Consider the following 27879-nt stretch of genomic DNA (forward strand, 5'->3'; position numbering starts at 1 on the left):
TGTATGGATGGATGGATGGATGGATGGATGGATGAATGGATGGATGGATGGATGGATGGATGGATGGATGGATGGATGGATGGATGGATGGATGGATGGATGGATGGATGTACAGGTACCGTCAAAAGTAATTGGAACACGATCTCGTAAATATAAAGGAATTCCTTCCGGAAACTGCCTGGCTGCATTGGTGTGCGTTTAAAGAAGTGCTACCCAACCGAGAAAGTTTCCTATAAACTGGTAATGGCTGTCATAAAGCCAGTAAGACAAATATTTTGTGATATTCACAAATGCTTGTTCCGATTACTTATGACGGCGCCTGCACGTATGTATATATGTGGCAGTTTTACGATCATAGCCACTACATCAAGTGTACCTCGACCAAGTGCTGCAGGGAAGGACACACACTGGGAATCGTTGATAAACGGCCCATTAACGTGTCCGGCATTCAAAACAAGGCAGGTAACACAGCATAGGAAACAGCAGGTAATAGAATGCGCAGGCCTCTCAATACAGGCAGCACAGGGTCACTCTGGGGGAAGCGGGCGAGCAGTATGATCGCATCTCGCGATAATGACGGGCAAAGTGAGCGCCCGATTACTGTCCTCTGCAGGGAAGGAACCGTCCATCTTTTTTGGCCTTCTCACCACGTAAAACAGCTGCAGCGCGAAGAGAGAGAGAGAGAAATAGCAGCGGGCTAAACAGGACGACACGTGTCACATCGATCAGCTCAAATGAGGGGTTGAACGCGCCGGAGGAACAGCTGACCTATTGGATGCGCGCGCCGTAATGGGGGGATCCGGATTAACTTGGCTAGTTAGCCTTCTTGCACGTGCTGCGAATGTTCAGTGCACACGGTCGTTTCTGTCGTCCGTCTCTCCGGTGGTCCTGTGGCCGCCTGGACTCGAAGCGAGTGTACAGCAGCAGCATCAGGAAAGGCCTTTGCAACATTACGCCACCACGGCGGCTGCGGGAGGCGCTTGGGCGTCTCGGCGGCAAATTACATTTACAGAGGAGAGCTCCGCTTCCACGGGACAAGGGGCATCTGCCCACTTCGAAACGTGCGAAGTCGCTTCAAATTACATCTGACCAGTATGAACGGAACGCTTAAATAAACACCAACCGACGCTCCACCGGGCCACCGTACACAGTGACGATGGCTCAGGGGTGGTGGGCTGCCGAAGCAATATTTGGGCCATGTTACGCGCCAAGATTTTAACGAGCTACAGCCGATGATACGTATACCTGTGGCGTTCTGCTATGGCTGGCTGTCTTGTCCAGTGAATACGAGTATTGACACGGTGTATACATAAAGCCGTAACAGCAGTGGTGGGACCAGGCTTTCGGGCAGGTTGTATTTTACCAGCCGCGGTCGCACGTTAGTAAATGCCTTCTGCTGCACGGCAGGATGTCGAAAGTTTTATTTCGTCATTACTGGTTCGTTATTTTTAATGGAACCAAGAATTCCAGTATCTCTAGTACAATGGACGCCCAAGTTGCACTCAACCTGTCTGTTACGGCACGTCTGATAGCCCGAACATTGATTGCAGACCCCAGACATTAAGGGTTAGGATATACAACGGACTCCTAAACAGTGAGCATACAAAAGAGATGATAATGGGAAAGTGTGGAACCCGCATCATGCACACGATAAAATTTATTGACAGAAATTCACGGAAGTTCGTATTGACGCGCAAGACTTGACTGGCGAAGCCGTTGTAAGTGAGCATTGCCGGCCACATAGTTAAGTTTCAGTATTAGTGTTTGTTTGCATAACTGCGGTGCTATAGTAATCGTCGTGTTATGCGTCGAAGAGGTCGTTGTCTTCTTCGAGGCGAGTGGTGGATACAAAGTCATCCTCAGCATTGTAGACTTCCACCAGCTCTTCGTCATCGACTCGAGGCAGTGGTGGCGGGATCTGCAAGTCGTCTCGGGAAGAATTGTCACACTCGTAGTCATGTCTCTAATTAACCATAATGGCGTCTAGAGAATGCGGCGGCCGCGGTGACCACCTCTCCCAAAAGGGTGTCTTTTCATTAGTAACATTAGTGCTGGAGTTTTTTTTTCTTTTTTTTTTCTTTTTTTGCAAAAGCCACTGCGCGAGCCGCGGAAGTTCGACGGTCGCCGCGAGGCTCGCGCTCAGGAGAGCTCGGCATTTTCTTGGTATTTTTCCTGCAACGGCGAACTCCACTGTTAAAAATTGGCCGAACATGACGCCTTCCTGCAATGTGAAATTTGAAGTTATTATTTTATTCCGATGATGATGTTTCGAATTGCGATGGCATATGGCTTCAAATGAAACCGGAACCAAAGGAAACGGCTATCGGAATGGGTTGTCAATGAACGAACTCCCTATTGAACCGACCAAAGCCTGCACCACCCACGGCAACTGGTTCGACGGCGACCACGCGCTAGCGTGCCACCAACGCTTCCTTCGCGCCGCTGGGCCGCCTTCACACCCCGCGCTACCATAACAACGAAGCCCTCCTAACCTCCCCCTGCAGCGCGCGCTCTCCTCGCAACCACGGTCACTGTGCTGGTCGAGCGGTCGGCTCCGCAATAGCACGAACAGGAAGGAGCGTACGAAAGAACCGTACACATCTTCCCCGCTTTCCTCCTCATCTTACCTACCTCCGCTTTCCTTCTATCTGTGTATTCCCTATCCTTTTCGTCCGCTGCTCTCCTTCTTCGCTCCCTTTCACCCTCCCATCAGCCTCCCGTCCGCTCGGTTCCGGCCTGACTATTTATGCAGTCCTCCTCCCTGATATGTAAACACTAGTGAATAGTTTTAATTGGGCGACGTTTTTGACTGTGATATGGGAGCGTCGTCTTATGTGTTCCCGGATAATTTATCTACGAAATACTACATGTTTTTTGTAGACCCGAGAAGGAGTGGCGGCGATATCATATACAGTCGTCTTGAGTAAGCAAAAGCAACAAAGCTCCTCGCGTGTGTGATCCGTTTGCATTCGAGACATTACTCGGAAGTGGTTGCTTTTTACACGCACACTATAGCCATGAAATGCTTATCGGAATGCCCACGCGCACACTTCTCCCGCCGGTAATGTTGCTCAGTAAACAGAAAATATCCCCGTCGCCCTTTAGTCTCACGGAAGAAACATCCCTAGGAAAAGGAAGCGCTGCTCTCCCTGCCCTGCATGTCACGGCAGTGTCCGAGTACGTGACAGGACATGTCGATTTTGCACACATAAACTCGCTGTGCGTATACGCTATATATATAGAGAGAGATATGCTTCGTTGGGGCGAATAACCGTAATCGTCGCTTCCGCGAAGGTAAAAGGAGTTTCTGCTTCTCGAGAGCATATTACAGTATATGCATTGACGTGACTGCGATTGCGCAATGGGTTTCCTTCGGTACCCTGTAGAGCGTTTTAGCAGCGCCACTGCGTCAACAGTCGCGATAACTCTTCGCCCGTGAAGATGAAGCCCCGTATTCTTCGGTGACAGCGTGTATCTATAGCTGCGGAGCGCATGCAACAACAGAACTTTTTTTTTGTCAGGATACAAAGAGCGGAAGCTGTGTGTAGCTTATCAGGCGAAGTGGATTCGCGTGCGCGAGCCGTTTGCATTGCGAAAACAGTCATTTCGTCCGTCTGTCTCTCACACGCAGTATTGCCCGTGTGTTCCAGGTGAACAGATTTTGCGGAACTTCACATGTGGACGGGAGGGTGTACGTCTAAAGCCACCAAACTATCTTTACAACGCATTGCGCTGTAAAGTGGACTCGTATGTTCGTCGCTCACCGTCAGCATTTATACAGCAAAACTTTATACCTCTACCCCCCAACGGTTTCATCGCCGTGGGCAAAAACGATCTCCGTGGACAAAAACGCCAAGGCGCCGAGGCCTAAGACGCCGAGCGCATGCGTCAGGCTAATCAGGCATACAGCATAGAGCTCAGAGTTCGTTTAAGGAAACCACAAAACAAGCATCGAAACCCCCATTATGGACGATAAGGCGCCTGTTAACAATGGGACACCCCCCCCCCCCCACACACACACACCATGTGTTCCTGGTAAAGCTTATGTTTGCAGATTATCTTTGAGGCCTAGGCAGGACTAGTGTCACTAAATAGAGCAGTTCTTGCCCAAGACGCCGAGCGCACGCGAAGGCTATACCCAGCATCAGCAGCCGGAGTCTGTAGCTAAGTACCGCCTCTCAGGCAGGCAAGTCAGCAACGGCGGCCATTTTGCAGTTCATTTTCGCATCTACGGCCTCACCGTTAACTTCGACAGGGTCGATTGTTAACAACACTACCGAGGAGGCAGCAAAACGGCATCTTTGGACACACTTCTGCTGCTGAAAGTCTGTTACATACGTTATCTTTGATTCGCATTCGGAGCGACGTCAGTCGTGCGCAGCCGCAGAGCAAAGGGGGACAAGCTAAGCTTACCAGAGTTGACCGACTAAAACGCATAAACAATAAAATGGCGGCTTCCATATGAACCGTCGGAGTGTAAACAAATGTCCCGTAATGCGAAGGGACCAATGATCATGGCGGCGGCACGGAACAATAGGGGAAAAGAGGGCCGATACTCTGTATCTTTATCTAGCGACACTAGCCGAGCGCACGCGACAAGCCCGCTGAGACGACGAGAAACATTTCATACCCTCCCCCATCACAATTTGTGGTGGTTTTACAACAGCTTTGCTGGGAATCCACTTTCGCAGGGCGGGTTGGCGACCAATCTTTTTTTTTTTTTTTTTTCGGGTCAGACGTGTCCCCAAAATTAAAGAGCTACGAATAAGCACCAAAGAGCTCTATCCGACCGAGAAAATCAATTCTAACCACCCAATTCTAATTCCAGTGCTCTTTCACCCTGTCGGCGCCCTTCTGCAATATATTTGTGCCCTACTATATTCGAGCAAAAAGTGCAAATTTATATGGGGTCGGATGTATCTGAACAACCTCAAAAACTTCAAAAAAAAAAAAAAAAAAGGTGGCATCGAACCCGCTAGTCGTCGGGGCCTCTTGCGTGGCATCGTGCAATGGCGACGAGGAAGGTGAAGTTGAGTGCCTTTTCACGTTCGCACCGAGGCATGCGCGCTGCTTCTGCGTGGCCGCCCTGAGGGCTGCGCAACTGTTCAAAGTCCCTTGGCGGTGGGTCGGGGCCCCTCCAAGGGCCCGCGTATCGCAGCAAGCGGGCCCCGTTTGGGACCCGGGGTGCGCGTGGGTTCATCTTGCGGAACAGTCCCTTGTCCGTCTATCGGAAATCCCGGGCCCTGGTCGTTCCGCAGTGGCGCACCCGCGGCGGCCAGCCGGCGGCGCGTGAAGCGGGCGCGCCTTCGATTGGCGTCCAAGGTGCGTGTCGGGGCTCCCGCGATCGGCGGCGCCCCGCTGCCAACGTGACGGTGCGTGACCCGCGCGGCCCAAGGTGCTAGAGACAGCCAGCGGTGCAGTGAGCCGACGAGGCCACGCAAAGGTAGTCTTCCAGAGCCTGACTCCGGCAGCCCGTGATGGCCTGCAGCGCTGCCGACGACGACGGCGCCGCTGCCTGGCCGACGTGCTGCAGCCGCTGCAGTCGGCCGTCGACCAGCGAACACCTCGCCTCGCTCCTGCCCTGCTCGAGGGAGGAAAGGATTCGACGACATGGCTCTGCGACGAGGCGGAGGCAAACCACTGTTCTACCTGCGTGTACGGGCCGCCAAGATTCCTCCAAGTGCGGTTCCCTGGACGGAATATATCGGCACAAGATGGCAATATGTGGCCTGGAGACATCAAGTGCCTCGAAAGAAACGCATCCTCAACGGTCATATATCCTTGTGGTTTCTTCGAGAACAAAAGGCGTGTGTGGAGACGAAAGGATGAAGTTCGCTCTCAGACTCAGTATTGCTTCAAATTTCTCCCAAAGGAATCCCCCGTGCACAAGGAATTTATTGAGAAACTACCACGCAGAGTGGCCCTGTTATCCTTTTGCAGGACTTGCAGGACTTTTGAAGTTACCTCTGCGTTCCGAGAAGGATAGCTTCGTGTATAATTCTTCGGGATGACTCGCCTGCATGGTTCCATATAGACATCCAGTGAAGGAAACTTTAAGTGCAACAAGGTATGCCGTCCTCACGGAGCCAGTTCTTGTTTGTGCGCTGGAAGTAACCTTTAAGTAACCACATTAGCAAAAGTAAGGCACGTTACCGTGATAAGAGCAAGCGCAGCGTCGATGGCATCAATTTTGGGAAGCCCCCAGCACCGCGGCTTGTGCCTATATACCCGGCTTGGCTGCGCCAGTTTTCTTGCTTGTGAAACTTCTCCACTTTGGTGCCTCACATCTAGACCCTGCTGCGTTCTTTCCCGAAATCGGAGTGTTTTGAAATCATGAAAAGTGTTACTGGAACCTACTCCCGAAGGCATTGGATACGCTTGTACATGGTGAGATTTGTTTCTTATCAACGACGTGGATACTAAGGACGCTATTGCGAATTTTCTTGCAATGTTCTTGCGAGTAAAAGTTCGCATGCGCTGTTCTGCTCGCATTCTCAGTCTGCGAATGTTGTTAAGAGATGCCATCTGCGGCACGTCGTACACGTAATGTCTGCTCTGGTGCGCTGATGACGTCTGCAAAATTTGCTAAGCTCCAAAATACAATACGTTAAGATATCATAAATCGGCAGTAACAGATTCGTATTTAATCCGCTTTTCTTTGAGCAGGCTCGTCGGACAGATTACGTATGCTTGGTTCGGGAGTGTTAAACACTACATATTTATTTCGCGAATGGCAGTACATACTGCACACACCATTGGTAATCCTGAATGTCCCAGTGGCCGAAGTAAGCAATTAAGCCGGGGAACGTATTCTTTTCACACCTGGGAGTAAAACGGTGCCGAACATGATTGCCGGCATCGTAGCTGCAGGCGGGGTTATGGGATGACCCCGGGTCTCCAGAAGCGAGCCCTGAGCGCGCAGTCTGTAACCCCTGGGTGGGCCGGCGGGGCTGGGATCCTCGCGGTATTCCCGACACGGGGAAAGGAGCCAGAAAAAGAGGGGAAAGCGGCGCAGAAAAGAGCGGGGTGCGAAGAGCTCTGCCTTCAGAGCCGCGACGTGCACAAGAACAGGAGCGCGCTTGGAGACGGCGCGCTGATGCGGCTTGCACAAGCAGCGGCCAGCGCGCGCATGGTGCGGGAATCAAAAACAGCGTCGTACGATGGTCATAAATCAAGCGGCCGCCGGCGCTGCAGCCCGGCCGGCACGGAACGATGGACGCCGGGCCAACCGGGCGCAGCCACCGCCTAAATATACGCCGCGCGACCACGGACGCCAAAAGGTGCGGCGCCCCCGCCCGAAGGCTGGCCTGCCCGCGCTTCTTTATCGGGCTCAATTTCGGGCGCCCAGGGCGGCTGTTCAGATTCATCACGCATGTTCCGCTGGCACCGCTGGCGGCTCAATTTGTCGCCTGCTCGGTCGCCGCGTTGGCAGGCCCCGACCGACACGTCGGGCCTCTTTACCCGGGGCCCGACCGCGCAACCCAAACGTCTCCTCCTTGGAGACGCCGAACCTGTCACGGCTCCCGCTCGCCCCCCGTGCGTACGATTACGCGGCCGCGGGGTTCCACACTTCCGCCGCACTGTACAGTGGGGCGGGCGCAGTGTTAGTTTGAGGACCACTAATTCCATCCCCTGTCTCCGTGGCTGCGTGAACACGGCGCTGACTCGATAGATCGAGGGTGCATGCGCCATCTGGACTGTGTTTTCGGGCTACCCGAATGTCGATGTTGCATGGGGCGGCACGTTAAAAGAGTCGGAGCCTTGAAAAGCCGCGCGGGCTGAACCAAAGCTCAGTGCCGAAACGAAAAGTTCGGTTTTTGTCAATTTATTCAGCGGGTAATAGTCAGCGCGTGAAAGGTAATAAAGAGCCTTCTCTCTCTCTCTCATCGGCAACTCACGCTCCACCAATAACAAGCGCTCAGTAAAATACGTCGTCGCATTAACCGACCATCATCGCCCCTTCCTTCATTTAAACTGGGGCGTTCTAATTTTAACGCTTGATTTGCCTTACGTGGAGCTCGTTTCGCGCGCAACCGCCAAGTCTGCAGCGGAAGACAATGGCGAACAACATTGTATATAGTGCCGGCATACAAGGTAGCGTGCGACACCCCGGCGGTAATAAATGACGCTGTTACACCCAGTCTGACCCCCTCGCTCTCCTTGGGTGGAAGGCGTCGCCTCGGGGTCGCCACGGGTGTCGCGGCGGCGCTGAAATGTGTCGCACACCGTCTCGGCGGCGTGATTTGCGCGAGCCTCGTGAAAGAGTGAAGGATCGCCGTTTAATTACCGCGCGCACAGCTCGTCCATCAAGGCCCGGGCGAACGAGAAAGCAGCGTTTGCTTTTCGCCTCGCATCACCCGCGTGAACAAAGGGGCTGTCGCTTCAATTTTAGCCATGCAGCCAGGCGCATTCGGAGAACCGGGTTAACAACCACCCGCCCGCCTGGCACGTCGCCGTCGTGACCGCCGCTGGTGTGAGGCAGCAGGGCCGTTAGTGTGGGAGTAACCAGCGCTGCTGCTGCCGCACATGCAGGTCACGGACTCGGTTGCCGACGAGACCGCCCGTTTGCGCCACGTTGAGGAATAATCCGGAGCGCACGTAGCATGCAGGTGGTCATTGAGCTCCATGCAGTTGAACAGCAAGTTTGATTGATTATGTGGTTTAACGGACCGACGCTACACAGGCGATGAGGCGCGCCGTAGTGGAGGGCTCCGGATTAATTTTGGCCACCTGGGGGTCTTTAACGTGCGCCGAAATCTCGAACATGGGCGTTTTCGCTTTTCGCCTCCGTCAGAAAAGCGGCCGCCGCGGCCGGGCATCCGAGGCATACGGCTTTCGTGTTGAAAGAATCGTTGGGGAGTATTAGAATTAGAATTAGGATCGGGATATTAGTATAAAGAAGGATCTGTTGACACCAGGCCGCACCCCAGAAGGAGGCGCTAGATGGCGTTAGGTGAGTAGAATGGTAATCATACCGCCAACGGCGGCCATCTTGGAATAAACCCGATCAGAAATTACACTGGGAAACGTGCCGGTTTGTGTGCATTAGACATCGAACCTTATTTACAGCCACCGCTGAGCGGGAAGATACTGGCTAGGGCTGTTGTCTTGGTGCGGTGACAATATTGCGAGTATTCACCCGTACTTGTTGCTCCCCGAAATACCGTTTCGACCAGCTAAGGGGGTCGCAGGGGATTCTAGGCGATATATTAAGGTGATTATCCCTCTACTTTTTCCCACGCACTCGCACGTACGCACACGCACACATCATCATCATCAGCAACAACAACACCCTATTTGGGTCCACTGCAGGACCAAGGCCTCCCCCATTGACCTCCACCCGTTTCTGTCCTGCGCTTCCCGTGTCCATTCCTTGCCTCCGAATTTTCTCATTTCGTCTCTCCATCGAGTTAATGGCCTTCCTCTTGTTCTAGTCCCGTCTCTAGGCGTCCATTCTGTTGTCCTTGTGGTCCTCCTGTTGGACGTTCGTCGTACCACATGGCCAGCCCAAGTCCATTTCTTTTTTTAACATGGACTATGATATCATCTATCCGAGTTTGTTCACTAATACAAGCAGCTCATTTTCTGTCCCTAAGCGTTACTCCTAAGATTATTCTCTTCGTGGCACGTTGAGCGGACCAAAGCTTGCTTTCTATTTCTTTAGTAAGTCGCCAAGTTTCCGCTCCGTATGTCATCACCGGCAGGACGCATTGGTTCAATACCTTTCTTTTTAGGGATAGAGGCATCTTACTTTTCATTTTTTGCGAGTGCTTGCCGAATGCACCCCATCCCAGTCCTATTCTGCGCCTGATTTCTTTCTCGTGGTTTAGGTCCGCACTGACCATCTGGCCAAGGTATATTCTTGTACTTGTTCTAGTGATTCGTCTCCTAGTCTAAAAAACGCGCGTTCAGCATGTTTATTTATCATGAATTTGGTTTTATTCATGTTTATCTTTAGCCCCACAGCGCAGCTCTGTGATTTTAGTTCTTCAATCATGTTTTGGAGTTGCTCTGCAGATTCACTGAGCAAGACTATGTCATCTGCAAACCTTAAATGGCTCAAGTATTCGCCGTTTATCCTTAAGCCTAAGTTTTTCCAGTCAAGCCTCGTGAATACACTCTCCAGACATGCTGTGAACAATTTTGGTGAGTTGGTATCTCCTTGTCGCACTCCCCTTCGGATCGGGAATTTATCACTTTGCTTGTGAAGTGTAATTCTACCGGTGCATTCCTCATATATGTCGTCTAGGAGTCGTAGGTAGGTCTTCTCTATTCCTTGGTCCATTAAGGCGTCCATCACTGCGGCGGTGCTTACTGAATAGAACGCTTTTTCATAATCTATACATATCATGTAAAGTGGTTTGTTATACTCTGTGCATTTGTCTATTACTTGGTTGATGACATGGATGTGATCCATTGTAGAGTATCCCTTTCTTAACCCAGCCTGTTCCCTGGGTTGTTGGAAGTCTAGGCTGGCGGTTATGTGGCTAAGTAGTAGCTTGGTAAATAGCTTGTATACAGCCGACAGAAGGCTGATGGGTCTGCAGTTCTTAAGATCTTTGTTACCTCCCTTTTTGTGAATTAAAACTATGTTGGCGTTTTTCCAGGCTTTTGGCACTTTTAAAGTCCTTAAACATACTGAAAATAGTTCAGCAAGCTTTTCTAGAATTATATCTCCACCCTCTTTTAGAAGGTCTATGGTTATGCCGTCGTCGCCTGCAGCTTTCCCTCTTTTCATGCCCTTAAGTGCCTTTTCTACTTCCTCTTTCGTTACTGGTGGAACATCGCAAGCAACGCTTGTAGGCTCGGTACTTTGTCTCGCTCCAGCGTCGCTAGCGTATAGCCTAGTGTAGAACCATTCTGCGATTTTTATTATCTCTTCCATATTGTGTGTAACGTTACCCTGTTCATGTCTAAGTGCGTACATTCTGTCTCTGCCAATAGCCAGCTTCCTTCTTGTTGCCTTCAAGTTTTCTCCTCTTTCGAAAGTTTCCTCGATGGCCGCCATGTTGTACGCACGAATGTCATTTGTTTTACTTCTGTTTATGAATTTTGACAGCTCCTCTAGTTCAGTTTGATCCACCATCATCTTCTGGCGCTGCGAAATAAGTTCCTTTGTTTGCCTAGTCAGTTTTCCAGTTTGCTTCCTACATGCCGATTCTCCAGTAGCCGCTGCTGACTCCGTGATTGCTGTTGTTAGGTTATCATTTAGTGTCCACACTGTCCTCGTTCTGACCGTCTAGAAGTGCGAACCTGTTCTGAAGGGTTATTTTAAACTCATGCGTCCTATCTCTTGCTGACCTGACGTTGGGCTTCTTACTTTTTACGAGCTTTTTTTTCTTTCTTTTGTGAGATTTAGCCTTACTTTGCACCTAACCATCCTATGATCGCTGTACCGAATCTTGCTTAGTACCTCCACGTCTTGCACAATACCTGGGTTGTCACTCAGAATGAAGTCAATTTCGTTTTTTTTTTTTTTTGTAATCCCGTTTCTCCAAGTCCATTTCCTACTCTTGCGTTTCCGGAAGAATGTGTTCAGTAGTTTGAGGTTATTTCTCTCTGCAAATCCAACCAGTGTGTCACCTCGACAGTTGCTAGTGCCTATTCCAAAATTTCCAACTGATTTTTCTCCTACTCTTTTTGCACCTACTTTTGCGTTAAAGCCTCCCATTACAATTGTGAACTTCGCGGTTCCCTTATTTATTGCTGACTCGACGTCTTCGTAGGAACTATCTACAGCCTCGTCCTCGTAGCTAGCTGTTGGCGTATACGCTTGTATTCTCTTTAACCTGTACCGCTTGGTAAGCTTGATCACAGCGACTCCGACCCTTTCGTTAACACTGAAGAATTCATCCACATTTCCTGCTATTTCCCTGTTGATCAAAAATCCTATCCCGTGCTCTTTCTTTTACTGGGGCCCCCGGCAGCACAGGCTCCTGTTCTTCTAACCTCACTTAGCCCAATAATATCCCACTTAACGTCTTTGAGTTCCTCTAGTAGTACAGCTAAGCTACCCTCGCTAGAGAGGGTTTGTGCGTAGAACGTTGCCAAGTTCAAGTTCACGCACATGCCCAAACACGCATAAGCGCACAAAGCGCCAAATGTGGGGGAATGCAAAACAACGATCCATTCTTTGCCTTTTTTTTTTTCGCTATTCTTAGCGCGGTGTTGTTGTTACCGCTGCCACCTTATATTATGAATCTTGGGAGGGAGCTGCTGACATGATAAGTAAATCGGGAAAAAAAGTACCTTTGTACCCTTCTCGTGTAGTCTGTATTTTAAGGTTGACGCGACCGCACCGTGCTGTTTTCCTCCACACTATACACTGTGTGTTTGGCTCGCTTGATTGTACACGCTCTTCTCACTCTGGCGTCGTTTCAAGTTTGGGTTGTGAAGGGATGAAAACAGACTTATTTGTGGGTCCTAAGTTTTCTGTGCATGGGTTCTGGCAAGCGCCATGTTTTAATTCGTCACCCCGGGATCCGGCGCTAAATAGAGCACACCCTTCACCCCTCCCTCGTTTTCTACCCGGTAAACAAAATTGCAAACAAATATTCGCTCCAGTTCAGGGTTACATTTATTTTTTTTTATTTACTAGGATAGCTCAAGTGCATAAAAAAGAACAATACAAAGCACCCTGGCATTTTATTTCAGGTGAAATACGTCTACAGAAAAAGACAAATGAAAATTCACTGATAATTCACAAACAAAATTGAAAGTGGTTTCAGGAGAATCATTTTCATAATCCCGGTCTGTCGCTGGCAGCCTCCGACATTTATGATTGGAGAGCTAGCTATCCTTGCGTAACTGAGGTCTCCCTGCGCAAGTTTGCTGGAATGAAATGGACGGTAAACAGCAGTGAATAAGTACGTCGTAAGCTATACAGTTGAACCCCAGGTTTGCAAACTCCTACGTTATGAGCAAACTGTGTTTCCGCGAAACCCCTCCCTATATGTTCGTGAACTAGACCTTACGAACAAGACTCACCACCTAACTCTAGTTCAGTTTTTTCGAGCAAAAGAAATATGAAAAATTCAAAAATGCAAAAAAAAAAAAAAAAAAAAAACCTGCAATTCCGTTGGACATATACCTAACGTCAGCATGGACGTGGACGCCACCGAGACCTCCAAGGCTTTGAAACTTTTGCCAGTAGGGTGGATGTGTCGAATGATTGCAGTACAGACGCTGCCGATTCTGTGCCGACAGCTATGAGGGGCACCATGAACCGTCCTGAGGCGCTTTAGAGGATCCTATAGGTTATCGCCGTCGTAGTTACCACAAGTTATAAGAAGTTCGTAACGACTTTGTTTGTCAACCATTACATGCCCAATGCATAATACCAGACGTTTTGACCGTGAAATCAATTCATAGTTTTCAGTAGACGTTCTCGCCTTTACGAATTTTCTTTTTTACAGAAGGGTTGACATCCCCCTGTCGACTTCGTAAAATAGAGGCTCAGCTGTACTTAACTCATGGCACATGCCGCTTTTTTTAACCTGTCGTACAAATACATCTTATGAACCCTCACGCGATCTATGCACGTGTGCTGACGGCTTCCGAGTGAATGCTTCAAGAAGCTGCAAACACCTTGTTATAGACTCACATCAACTTGTACGAAAATGTAGCTTTGCTTTTTGCGGAAACTGTCGTATGGTGGTTCATTTTTGTGCTCGTTGTAGTCTTCTCACAAACTTCAAAATATACGTACATAAAAACGACAGTCAGTTATGAAGGCTAAGTGCTTACCCTTGGAAACGCGTAATATGTAGGAGTTGTTTAATTGCGTTTCAAAATTCGAAAATAACTTACAAGCACAGAGTGCTTACCGCTGTTGAAAGTTACTGCGTGGAAAAAGTATTGACTCGGCGAGTTAGGAATTAACCGGAGCTACTTGGTCGTCCTTGCGGATATAACGAAGTTGTCATGGCAGCAGGACTCAAACCCCGGTTCACAGAGAAGGAATTCGAACTCATTTGCTTGAAGGCCACTTAGTGGTCCTAGGTCCTGACGCTCCTTTGTGCAACTCGCGCACTACAGAACGTACGAGTTGTGTTCTATATAGACTATCCGGTGGCTGAGCGTACAGTTTTCTTTCTCTTTTGTTCTGTTTTCGCGCTTTGTGGCGCGCGGGGCCAGATGTACTAATGGCCGCTTGTTCGCAGGTTATATGGACCACCCACGAAACTCCATCAACGTTCACGCCGATTCCATGCAGAGCGATGACACTGGTGAGAGACCAGTGAAATGCTGGGTTTTGCTATCAAACAAACACACCGCATGCGTGGACGGGGGTGTTGGGCGCGTCCCTTCTTTGCTAACCTGCGAACAGGTGACGGCAATGTCTTGTTGCGCTCCGCCTCGGCAACCTGCTCCTATGTCTTTCTATTAACCTCCGTCTCCTAAGCGAAAAAGAGATATACTTGCTGAAACTTACTTTGCAGCATGAAGTGTCAATATTGCGAGAAATATGGTGGCTGGCTTGTTTATTTGTTTATACGTCAGTGTCTGTATGCATATAAATTACACCAATCTCTTTGCTATGTGGCTTCGAGTGATTTAGATCACCTGCGATGTGACGTAACCTGCATTGTTCTGAAGGAAGCCAGCACGGTAACCAGGAAGCGCGATTTTGAGTTAGAACGGGAGCCCGTACTGGCACTGCCGTTCTCCTTCCTCAGCTCTCCAGTACAGGTTCGTCAGCCCCGCATGCAGTTAGAAAGTAGTCATGCCTCACCGCAGTATATATCCCCAGCTATCGTTGAAGCGTATACGGGGAATGTAAAGACCATAGCCCATTTTATAGACCCTAAAGCTCGTACCCTATAGTGTGATAGCTTTGCTTTGCTTTTTTTGCGTTCTGTAATTGAATGAACTGGCGCATTATACAAAGAATGGAAAAATTGTGTGTATTTCTTGTTCTAATGCAGTGCACCAACATTAATGCCAAGGCCCTCTCTTTCGTATCTTTTTTAAAACCGTTATGGCCGGCAGCACAGTGGTGCAACGCGGTCATAAAACCGAACGCAGAGTTTTAGGACGACCACGGGCGTGCCGCCCGTGAACGGACAGCACTGGAGTGCGGCGACAGTTCCCACGGTGAACGTTAACGCTGATTTACACCGCCTGAAAGCGGGAACAATCGGCCGTTACGACGTGTAAACGGCGATGCTTGATATGAAAGTTTATGCTTCTAAAGCAGGCAAACAAGCTTTGGGTCGATGTGCGTGTGTATATATATATATATATATATATATATATATATATATATATATATATATATATATATATATATATATATATATATATATATATATGTATATATATATATATATATATATATATGTATATATATATATATATATATATATATATATATATATATATATATATATATATATATATTATATGCTGTACGACATGCCCGTGTATATGTTGTGCATGTGCTTGTGAGGGGGGAAGAGTGGTATACATGCGCGCTTGACTGATTTCGATTGTAAATCTGGCCACGCGTGCACGAGTCCATCGACGTCTTCGCAAAATGCATGAGCCGCCCGAGCCTTGCTGAGGCATGGTTTATGGGTTTAAAATACGGTGCGGTATCGCGACGCCGTGGAAAGCTTTCCGTTATATTCTACAAGGCTACGGTAGAGCTTCATGAAGCGTTTCTTCCGTTAATGACCATGCGCAGAAAGTTTCGAAATTGCTCTGACTGGTTTCTCAACCTAATAAATATTCTGTTTAATGAAACAGTTCGCGGGTCATATCAACGTACTTCAACCGAGTTTCAACGTAAACTCCAACATCCAGCGAGAGCACAAGATTGCAGGCAGCCCTTATGCCATTACCATTTATTTGGCTTCGCGGAGAGCATTGTCGCAAAGTGGCGTGTTGTCTGCTGCGTAAATATTTACAGTGGCGTGTATTCCAGGGCATCAGTTTTATCGTCAGTTGTATTTTTAAATTGTATACACCCCTCCCCCCCTACACCAGCAGGCGTTCCGGTGTCCGCCCCCTAGGCGAGACAAATTACGCCTGTTGGTGGCTTTTCCTTTTCGTAAGTACAATAAATACATACATACATGTTGCATCATAGTGCATATCATACTGCCTCATATACTTTTTCGTTTTACGAGATGTCACAAGTCAAGGTGGGCTTCCTGACTCTTTGCGATAACAGAACATGCGCAGATACCTCGCAAACGCACAACCACTGTTGATTGATTGATTGATTGTAGGGTTTAACGCGCCGACGCAACGCAGGCGATGAGGCGCGCCGTAGTGGAGGGCTCCGGATCAATTTTGACCACCTGGGGATCTTTAACGTGCGCCGAAATCTCGTACACACGGGCGTTTTTGCTTTTCGCCTCCATCAGAAAAGCGGCCGCCGCGGCCGGGAATCGAACCCGCGACCTCGTGCTCAGCCACAACCACTGTTGGCAGACTTCTTTCACGATTTCAGCTGTCTTGCTCAGTCCGCCTGGTGCTAGCGGTTGAAAGAAAACACGCAGCTTCATTTGTTGACCTCCAAGGGAGGAAAGCATCGTTCGGCGTTGTACTAATGAAAGCTGTAAAATGTTGAGCGCTTGCTTTGAAACAGAAAACAAAAACCGTAATTTTATTTGATTATGACAAAACTCAAGTTTGTGAACAAAAAAAAAAAAAACTCGGCTTTTGCTTCCGCAACGTGCAGTTTCACTTTCTGCTTTAAACGCAGTTTCTGACGCGGCAAATCGAATTCGAACCAAGCCGTTGGGTGCGACGCAGAGCTGGTTAATGGCCGGCGCTACAGCAGCGCAGTGTGTGCGAGTGGAGGCGGAAAGAAGCCCCAGGGTGATCTGTGCCCCAGGCGGCCGTTTTCTTATCTCGCACTCATTTCCGTCGGACTCGTATAAGTGCTCCTCTTGTCTTGTTTCTCCTTTCGCGGGAAGGAAGAGTGCAAGAACAGTCTGTTGCATGAGCGATGTGTACGCGCACGCTCCGCGAAAAGCGATAGCTCGCGCGGGCCGCTGGGCGGCAGCAAACTCGCGAAGTCTCTCGCTCGTCGTGTGGTTTAAAGCCGACTGAAAGGTTGATGCAGTTTACACAGGAAGCAGAAACGAAGAGGAATTAATACGTCGGCGGTCCTGCGAAAGTCCGTCGAATCTGGCGTTCGAGCAAGAAAAAGGCGCCGGGCGTTCAAATAATGCCAGAGATGCTACGAACATAACAAATGCTAGATTTTATATATATATATATATATATATATATATATATATATATATATATATATATATATATATATATATATATATATATATATATATATATATATATCACTCTGTTAAAACGCTGATTAAGAACGTCTTCAGAGCTGTTTTGTCGGTGTTAAAAACGCCAAGAGCATGTGTGTAAACCCAAGCACTTGCGTTATGTGGATTCTCGCGAATAAAAGCACTGAAAGGATTACATCAAAACACATTCGTGAGCGGTTGCAAGAATTACTGAACCACACGCTTCACGCTCATAGGCTAGAGGACTGTATCGCCGAATGGTTATAGGAGGTACAAACAACTTGCCTGTATACACAAAAACACATGTCTGCGTAGTGTAAGCCAAGAAAAACAAGCAGCTCGTGAACCCCCCCACAAAAAGAAAAAAAAAAACACTAACTTTCGGTTGAAGTGGGAAATATACAAGAATGGCTGAACTGAGCACGCGAGCGCTCCCGAGCTTCTTCCTATTCGAAGCCGTGGGCGCTCACAGAGAAGAGACGCCGCGGAGCGACGCTGCGGGCTGATTTTCGCTTCATTCACGTTGATCTCTCCTCGCTATACGCTATGCACGGCCAAATGCAGACCGAGGAGCACCGGCATTCTGCTAGGCGTGCGGGTCATCACGTGGGCCTGTGCAGCTCGCATACAGCCACCCCTTGATTCCTCCCGCCAAGGAGGCCCGCTGCGGCGAAATCACCAGGCTGCGCCTCTTCTGTCTTTCCCGGTCTGTCCGCGGGGGCCCGCGCAAGAATCGTCGAGATGAATTATCAGCGCGACGTAGTCGGGCAGCGCTTGTTTAATGACATTTTAACGTCCTCGCTCGCAGTCGAGGAGGCTGGGAGGAGGCGGGCCCAACGGAGCCCCGCAGCAATGATGTCTCGAGTCGTTGCAGGCCGCGACCGGGAGGAGAGACGCGTTCCGGCGACATCGCTACTTCCCATCTCGGAGAAGCAATCGTCGAAGACTATCTCAAAATGCGCTCATATACACGGGCGTCAGCGACGCTGTTCGCTCGCCCACTATACCTGGAGAAAAATGGAACAAGAGTACGCGCGCATAAACCACATCAACCGCCCCCTGCTCTTCATTCGCGAGCGTCTTCGCCGCCGCGCGTGGCTCGACGCGTGCGCGCAACGGTTGGCTACGCGCAAGTGAATGCGCGCTTCTGTGCGACGTACCACATGGCGAATTTGGTTTTGAGAAAGTAGTGAACGCGGAAAAATGACCCCCTTGCGAATCGCCCTCTCTTCGCGTCACCTCCTGGCTCGATATCGGAGGAGCTATACCTCAACGTGTCTGTACTATGGGCAAGAAATAAGTAACTGCTCTCCGTATAAGAGTGTCGGCCAAATGTCAGGTTTTGGAAGCAAATTTGTGTGGGTTATCTAAATACAGATCCGGAGAACAGAACACGAATGCTTAGTTGTTGAAAAATGCGAGGTCAAACGTAGATTTCTGTTGTTCATTGTCGGTTTTGGTGCTCTCGTTGCCCGTTAGATTACTATATGACCCAGATAGCGCTGTTGCGTTAATATCGGTACTAGTCTTGTTATCAACCACCATTTCATACGACGCAATGCTTTTAGTTGGTCAGTTAAGCGTAGGAGAACTTCACAACTTGCGCCAGAGAAGCGGATCAGTCTTGATCACCCTCTTTCAATTTAACACAGATACTCTCGTTGAATTTCACTCTGGGGGACCCGGCATCCGCCTCACGGCGCGCAGAACGCAGCCGCACGTGCGTGGGCCCCGCAGCAATGTTCTCCGTCACCCGCGGCGTGCTTATGTAAGGGCCAACGTGACCCGTTTCCGCCACGGTCTGCGAGCCGCGCGCGGAAGTGACGCTTCCGAGTGGCGGCGGCAAGATGAAAACCTCGCTTCCAATCATACATCACCCGGTACGAGGCGGCCTAGGACAACTATATTTACACACATACACCGTGTGCGCCTTCGCTCGCCTCAAGCAGCGTCAGCGGCGGAGAGTTCTAACTAAGGAGCGGCATTTGCGGCCCGCACAGTGCTGCGCCGCCACCGCGAGGCGTCACCGCTGCCTCTTCTTCAAGCTTCCGCTCGCGCTTCCCCACGATGCACGCGAGACCCGGATCACGACAGCCGCCAGTTTCACACGTGCGCGCCTGTTACTCTCTTCGTGTGGTCGATCTGGCAAAGGCTGCCGCGCTCATCTTCAGCTCGCATGCCCCCCCCCCCCCCCCCCCCCCCCCCCCTTCGTCTCCGCGCCTACCGCAAGCGCGTTTCCAACTTGCGCACGCGTTCGGAAAACGAGAGCGCAAACGCCGCGTCGTATTGACGCCGTATACCTTCGGGCCCGTCACTCCACGTTTCCGCGCTTTCCCGTGGCGGCGCTCTTAAAAGGAGTGCGGTGGTGTCATTCCGTGAAACCGACGAGAAAGGAAGCCGCCACCCGAATTACGAAAGGTCGCGCGAGGTGACATTCCATCGCCCGTCCCCGCCGCCGCGCGCCCGCTATCGCCTCCTCGGCGCGTGCGCCCTTCTGTTCGCGCTTCTGCGGCCGTCGCTTCCCCTCTTGAGGACAAAAGTCGACAGGCGAGGCTGCGCTACGGGTTTGCCGTTAACTGTTCCGGAACCTTTACTCAAAGTAGACGCATGTTTACTGAAGTTAACGAAAAAGAAAAAAGACGGCTGAACGCATGACGCTGGCATGCATGAAATGAGCTTGTGCCTGACTAGAAGTGGCCTTCAGACACGCTGGTGCAGTTTCTGAAGGCCACTGCTGGATGGCAGTGCTGCCAGCAGAACTAGCAGTTACTTCGGGAAGCGAAAATGATTTTTGTATTGTTTAGCCACTGGAGACGAGACTTTTATCTGTCACTAAGACCCCAAGTCCAAAATAGGGTGGATTCATTGGGAGAGCAAGCCATCACCAACTACCAAAGAAGTCAAGACTAAAAACACCGAAGCCAAAGTCATGGCGACTCATTTCCTGCAAGTTAGAGGGCGCCTGCTCCACGAGTGCATTGGAGGTCCTTGGGGGTTTAAACCGATCCCAGATCTCCACTATGGGGCACATTTATTTCGCAGACGTAGCTTCGGTGCGTAAATTTCCCATTTAAAATTGAAGTGAATCTTAATTTGCTAGGTGGGCAGTTGAATTTGGTGTTCAGAGTTTAAAGAGGCTGCAATAGTCATTTCAGTGTCACTGTGGAAGGTGGAGGTATGTTTCACTTACAAGCGCAATAAAATTCAAAGCTAGGAAGCAGTGCTAAAGACAAGAGAAGAGTACGTAGGCGAATCAGCACTTCGTCTGCGTCCCACAACTTGACCCGTCTATCATGTTGCTTCCTCGTTTTGTACACATACGTCTACCGCCCAGTCTCTTAGTTCACCGTACACCATAAAATTGGGACGCTTCCTAGCCCCTCTCAGTGAAGTTTACGAATGGCAAAAATATCGTATCCAATCCCTGGCCACTTAATTTTTTAAGGAAAGTGTTTGCCCTTCCCCTTACCTCTAAAAAAATCTGGTGGGTGTTAATCTCTGTACAGAATTCACGCACGCACCCAAGGGCACACACGCAGTGAACTTCCAAACAGGCATTTACGTGTACTTCGCTGTGTAATAACGCGCAGTATACAGTTATCCTCAACCGACCGTGAACAAACACCCGAAAAAGTTACCATCGACGTCCAGAAATAAAATGAAGCACTCGAAATGGTCCGGAAGACTCCACTTCTTGCTTGAAAGGTGTCCGAAAGCAGGAGCAGTACATAGAGCTAGGTGAAAAACGCCCCGTGCCCGTTAGAGTGGACGTCTTGAAATCCACGAGGAACAGAAACAGTCCTCTGGCAGCAGCGCTGAGTGCCTGCAGAACTCCATCAAGCGGACACAAAAAGTCGTCGCACTTCCCATTTCGGGAAGTGGGACTTGCCTCCCCAGCAAGGAGAGAAAAAAAGCAACGAAAGGAGGCCGCATCGACAAACCCGCTGTATCGTCGCAGCAGTAGCCACAGCGGCAAGGAAAGGGGCCAGAAGGCGAGAGGAAAGAGTGGGAAATGAAGGTGGGGGAGGGTAACAGCTCCCCGAAGATGGTGCCGGCCGATCAGACAACAGAGACATCAGCACTGATGGGAGTGGAGCCAGGGGAATTAAGCAGGCTCCCGAACCGAGGCCGAGGTAACGAGACAAAGGTCTCGCGCGCGCAACAATAGATGGAACGAGCCGGTGCGCAAGCCTGCTGCTATCTTTCTCCCGCGCCGTAAGCGATGACCCTCGGCCGTCTCTTTATCTACGTTCGCTTCTCACGGCGGCCTGGGCGGAAAAATGCTCGTGGGAGTGCCATCGTTGTCGCTTCGCTGTACGGAGCCGGAGAGCAGGCCCAACTTGTGAAGTCGTCTAACTGCGGCGGAGAAGGGAGAGAAGCGAGGAAACGAAAACAACTGGAAATCACGGACATTCCTTGTCCAGAAAGGGAATTAAAAAAAAAGAGCGAGTTGATGGCAGGAAAGGGTCGAATCAACAGACGCAGGGGAAGACAGCAGACTTGTGCGGTGATGGTCCGAGTGAGACAAAGACAGTTGGTCCCGTCAACTGCGTCAGTGACAAGGTGTTTGTCGTGCGGCGTCAATGGCGGCTGAGACGTTAGGGTCCATAGAGCGGGACAATTTTCTCCGGCTGGTGCGAATTCAGTGAGAGACTAAATCGACAACGACTTGGCCCCGGCGCGTGGCCAGCCATGTTCGAGGCCGTTTCCCCCCGCTCTCCCCGGCGACGATTTGGCTCCTCTGAGCAGCGTCGTGGCTTCTTTTCCCGTCGTTGCAAGCACGAGTAGGAGTGTCTCGATTGAGCCGCAGACGCCACGGCCCATTGTTCTGTTCACGGGGCGCCAATGGCATTGTGATTGCATTATGGCCCCAGGGCCGAGGTGTCGTCCACGCATGGAGAGGGAGGTGGGGGAAAACACGGATGAAAGCGTCGTCCGCCCACCGCCAAACGGCAATCGACAAGGGGGAGGCAGTGTCGGCCAACAATAGACGGAGTTTATGCCTTCATTGCGTGCGTGCGGGAGCCTACGACCAAAGGGCTTGTCGATATATACGCGTGTGCGGGGGAGGGTGCCGGGAGGCTGCCGCCCCGCACATCCCTCTGGCGCGCATGTAGAACTGCCGGGCACTCCATATAAGGGAGCGGGATGCGCATCGGCCGCCGCAGAAGCAAAAAGCCGACAAAAGCCTCCCCAAAATGAGGCACAGATGGCCATTAAGGTTGTCGCCGCCAGAGGAACCCCGGGAGTGCGCGGGGAGAGGGGGATCGGCGCTGCTCACCGCGAGGGCGCGCCGCCCCTGCGTGCAGATCATGAGCTGCGTGTACGCGCCGGGACCTGGGCGCGCGTCGAGAGCATTTTGGCTTAATTGTGGCCTATAGTGTTTCGTCCTCCCCAGGGCGCGCAAGCCGTGCTCCGGTGTCCCCGAGCTGTTGTTCGCCCGGCGCCTGTCGACGCCGCGTCACAGCGCGAGCGGCCCTTGATCGATGCTCCTTTGGGGACTTTCCCTTTTGAGGACTGCTCGTTCATTGCGAGCGAAAAGTGATTGCGCCAAAGTGCCTCGCCGGCGCGAAGAGCGCGGATTACTAGCGGCCCGTCGAGAGCCGCGTGTGCTCGCGTGCCGCCACCACGTGAGCCAACCGCATCAACCTGTTAACGAGCTAGCGGGGAGAAATAAAAAAAAAGACACCAAACACCGACCAACCCGAGCAGCAAGGAAATCACCCCGCGGACACGCGCTTCGCGTGTTTTCGCTTGTTGGAAGTGCATGTATCTTCGCGCAAGCGAGAGTCTTGCATTACTGGCAAGAGTTTCATTACTGGCACGATTCTTGCAACGCAAGAGTCGTGCCAGTAATGAAACTGCATGTCTATCCTGGGGATGGCGTTGCAGTGCACCTTAGTTATAACCATCGTTATAACCATCGTTATAACCATCGTTTTTTCTTTCGAGGGCTTATAAGCCCTCGGAAAAGAAAACTGACCTCGTTGTAAGCGGTACTTCCTTAAAGGCGGGCATGATTTGCTCTTCGGGCACTGCAGGGTGACCTTGAAAAACTTCTAATAAATCGAGAATTACAATAAAGTGAGTTCATTGTAGCGAGGGTTCACTATAGGGAAAATTCATTTGGGTTCCTCATCACCTACGTTGCCTGTCTCTAACAGGGCGTTGCTACTACTTTAATCCAATCACGTGCACTTTAACTTCCTGCTTCTGATTTATCGATAAATCGACAGGTTAAGTCGTCCTTCAGCCCCATCTGACACACATATATGTACAACCCTAATGACACGCAGTCCTCTCGGTTTGACTCCCGTAAAGGAGCCGAACAAGTCCCATTTGCTCCATGCCCCCAGAAAGTTTTAGGCTTAACGTATACTATGTAAGTTGTCTCGGGAGGCGGCAGAGCCCGCTTTCGCATCCGTTTGAGCAGGCAGATGTTCGGAAACCGTGCAAAACAGAAAGGGGCCCTCGCGGCGTACAGCGGCATTCACGGTCGCCGCTCCCCGGCCACCCTGGCCGTCGTCGGCTCGGTTCAATGTATGCAGGCCAAATAATAGATTGGCAAAAGCAGGGCTCGCCGTCCACCCAAAAGCAACAACACACTCGACTCCGCGTAGTGGTGCCTTCATCTGCCATCACTGGAGACCCAACGCACGCGTGCGGGAGCTAAGCGCAAACAGAGGAGAGTCACGAGAGTGGCACGCAGCGAGTGTTTGCCGAATGCTCGAGCCGGCACGTTCACAACCACTCCTATAATAGTCAGACGATCGGCAGCGGGCGACAAGTCGAGAGCTGTTTGACAAGGTGTTACCTGCGCATGTCCCCTTGCCAGAGGTGCGCACGTGCGACGGCGATTTACGAGCGCGTCAGTCGTTTCTTGCTGTTCCTCCTTCGACAGGTGCCGTAACTGTCGTCCGTATGCATGCTGCGAGTGGGTTAGGAGTCTTTTGAGCGCCGGCTGGAGAGGCGTGCACGTGTCCCGAAGGGTCTGCCGAGGTGCCGGAGCCGTCGAAGAAAGGGAAGTGAAAAAAAAGGTTAATCAGAACGCGTTCTGCACATAAAATGTTCCTAGCACCGTTTTTCTGCTCAGTTATCGCTGCCCTACGACACGGATTTTATCTTGAAGAATGCGCTGGTGGTGGCATACTTTTGTCTAGTGTCTGCCGATGCTCCAGCTTATCGAACTTCTTGGAGCCCGATATTTTGCACTACGAATATTTTTCTATCTATTCGCGGTTACCTGGTGGCGTCGGTAATAATTTCGCTTGCACCACCCGTGTTGATTGATTATGATGAGGCGCGCCGTAGTGGAAGGCTCCGGGTTAATTTTGACCACCTGGAGATCTTTAACGTGCGCCGAAATCTCGAACCCACGGCGTTTTCGCTTTTCGTCTCCATCAGAAAAGCGGCCGCCGCGGCCGGGAGTCGCACCCGCGTCCTCGGGCTCAGCAGCACAACGCCATAGCCACTGAGCCACCGCGGCGGGTGCACCACCCGTGCTCTCAGGACCCCAAAACACATGTACAAACCGTGTTTGTACTAATATTAATCGTTCGCTAAGTTTCGATGTTATCGGGGAAAGATGGGACCACGGACGCGGCTCCTAGGTGCTTGCCTCTTGGCGCCAGGGCGCTGCCAGTCTCCCGACCGGCCCGGCTTTGGCTGGAACACGTCTGTCACTCGCTGCTCTCGCGTCTGCACTATTCCTGCCTTCTCCACGTGTGACAACTTTCCCGGCTGTATGTGATGTATTTCCCCGACTCTGGGCAATGAAAGAAGCAGGCGATTTATCACATTTCATGCGTCGCGATTATGGTTTCGAATTAACCAGACGTAACTTCTTCAACAGTAGCTATAGGGTGCAATCTCCGAAATCGCTTCCCACATGGCAACGTCGCGCTATGGCTGTCTTCGAAAAATACCCGAGAAGTACATTTAAATCTACATTTGATGTTAAATGCGCCGGAGCTATGCATTTACTATCGGGCCAATTCTCGTCCTATCGCTGACATGGTTGGAATCACTGTCATAAATGAGCACTTTGAAACGGACAAAAATGGCTGGCCTTTGCTATTTAAGTATATATGTATATACATACATGCGTATATATATATATATATATATATATATATATATATATATATATATATATATATATATATATATATATATATATATATATATATATATATATATATATATATATCCCTAGTGCCACAGTCTGACAAATCATCGAGGGTTAAGTAGGACTTGGTCCGCTCCTACACCGCGTTTTTACTCAACCATAAGAGAGGGACGTCAACTCGGCCATTGCCTCCAATGTATCGAGAAGTGAATTACTGCCACTGACCGCGCGCCTCTCCTCCCACGGACTTCATAAGGGCGATGAAAAGCGGCGGCGCAGCAGCTTTCCGTCGTCCCCGCCGCCCCGAGAGAAGGTGCGATTGCAAGAACGAAGCGCTCAGATGCCCTTTTCTCCAAGGGAGCGGGGAGCCTGCCGGACTCGCTTTGTGCAGCGTCGCCCCCAGCGGCGTGCGTTGCTTCCTGCGTGGCGTCGGCGCTCATTTTGAGGAGCGTGGATTTCATGCTCACCCAAGCCGAACACGGTCCTCGCGTATGCAGGGTTGGTTACCCCGGTCCCAAGTTCGCAGCGCCGCCGAACAAAAGCTTGAAAAACGGCCGCCGATGCCGATACCCCTGGCCCCCCGTTTTTCCTCCCCTGCTCCTGCATGGGACGGGAGTGTCAGCGGCCAATGGAGCCGTCACCAGGCCACACTTCACCTCTGGCCTCTCCTCTCCGCTGAGTTATGCCCCCTCAGGCCCCTTTCCTGACCCAATCGAGTCCCCACCTGCCGGCATGCATGCGCCCTTTTTCCCTCAGCACAGCTGCTTTAGCAATCGAGCCACATTGTATTTGAATTAGGGAAAGCAGTGCGCGGTTGGCGCTCAAAAAGCTAGCGTATTCTGTGCGCTTCGTAGTGCTAGGGGTATTCTGGGTATTCGGGGGTATTCTGTGCGCAACGTAGTGCGGGGTGTCCTGACAGAAGAGACATAATTGCAGAAGCAAAGTGTTTTGTTACAGAGCGGGGAACACGAGCTATGTATGTGTGGTATCTGCGCGATGAAGAAAAGGAGGCTGGAAACGAGAGCCTTAATAACCACCAGGAGTTGCGGGATTTCATTCGGACAAGTGTGTCGGCCCACCATCTTTCGCCAAACCCTTGAGAGACAGCGCGAAAAGTATACGGAGACTTTGATGATAGCCTGAGACAACAATCCGAGAATAGGTGCCCGCCTGGTTTACTGCGTCAGTTAGAAAACCAGCGTAGCGGGGACTTATAAAACCGACTGAGCAATCCGCACGAAGATTATTTGAGTGCCCACATGAAATGGCGAGTCACTAAACGCAGCTAACAAAATGTATACGGGTAGTTCTTAAAACGTGGGAAGTGTTCTTGCAAACACACAAGGAACGATCACAAATGACCTCTTCATTACGCGCGCGACTAGCTTAGTTACCTTCAATAAAGTCTGCAGAAGGCATATAATCTCTGAAATTTTAAACTGAAAGCCGAGTACTGTTCGCGCAACTGAAATGAGTCAAATGACCCACTGAGAGGCCGCTGATAAAAACGTACACACACAAATGAAGAATAAACTCAATTCTAATGCGTACGAAAGCAGATAGGAGTGTACCTGTATCTTAAAGTATATATACTTTCAAAATTTGAAGGAAGTGGAGAAGTTTTACCATGGTATTCCTGCACTTGCCGTCTCAATTTCCGGAAAATTATTGGCCTGCAAATAAAAACCGGAACTGTGCAAACAAAGTACATGTGCATCGTCTCTCTCTCTCTCTCTCTCTCTCTCTCTCTCTCTCTCTCTCTCTCTCTCTCTCTCTCTCTCTCTCTCTCTCTCTCTCTCTCTCTCTCTCTCTCTCTCTCTCTCTCTCTCTCTCTCTCTCTCTCTCTCTCTCTCTCTCTCTCTCTCTCAAAAAAGGAAATAAATACATCTGTAGTAAATGAGCTCTGTCCGTGAGCCCAGTGGAGTCATGTCACAGAGCGTCACAGAACCAGTTGCGACTTTCGTTACGAACTACTGAAACATACTACACCCCTGTTTTGGGCCGGAAGAAGAGAAAAGAAAGCGCATTTTGCGCGAGTGGTATGTTAGTCAAAGTAGACGGCGCATATCTGCCAGCCGCTTCATTTCTGGGGGAGTGTGGACCTAAACCTGACATTATACGGTGTGGCGTGCTTCCTTTATTTATTTTTTTTTTCTCACGTTGGTGGCACAAGAGTTAATCCCAATTAATAGTGAAAGTAGAGCGTTTAACGTCATGGCTGGTGAATGCGCATTGCTACCATTCTTGTTTTGCACGCTGAAATAACCTCGGGGTCAAACAGGGCAAAACAGGCCGTGTCTATACCAAACGCAGACCCAGCAGCCTTTCATCTATACTCTCCTCAGCCCCGTTAGCCCTCTGCGGTTGCGTAGTCTTGCGGAAACGACTAATGTGGCTGCGCATAACCGCGACGCGCAAGAGTTTGTTATTTCATTGAAGCTCTGAAGCATATATTGAGAGGCCTAGCTCCGACTATTGTAT

At 50.4% G+C, this 27879-nt stretch overlaps 1 protein-coding gene across 6 annotated transcripts in view; it reads left to right on the forward strand.

The window, feature by feature from the left end:
- Positions 1-27879, forward strand: part of Sv (paired box protein shaven) — a 225328-nt gene that overhangs the window by 92900 nt on the left and 104549 nt on the right. For 5 of the 6 annotated variants that reach the window (XM_077677139.1, XM_077677171.1, XM_077677163.1 and 2 more), the window contains one exon: positions 14163-14228. The exons of the other annotated variant lie outside the window; for it this stretch is intronic. In XM_077677139.1, coding sequence (XP_077533265.1) covers positions 14163-14228 — 66 coding nt within the window. The remainder of the gene's footprint in view (positions 1-14162; positions 14229-27879) is intronic. 6 annotated transcript variants of the gene reach the window in all.

Source organism: Haemaphysalis longicornis, unplaced genomic scaffold (genome assembly GCF_048455015.1).
Source record: "Haemaphysalis longicornis isolate Haplotype H1 unplaced genomic scaffold, Haemaphysalis longicornis Haplotype H1 scaffold_1, whole genome shotgun sequence".
NCBI lineage: Eukaryota > Metazoa > Arthropoda > Arachnida > Ixodida > Ixodidae > Haemaphysalis > Haemaphysalis longicornis.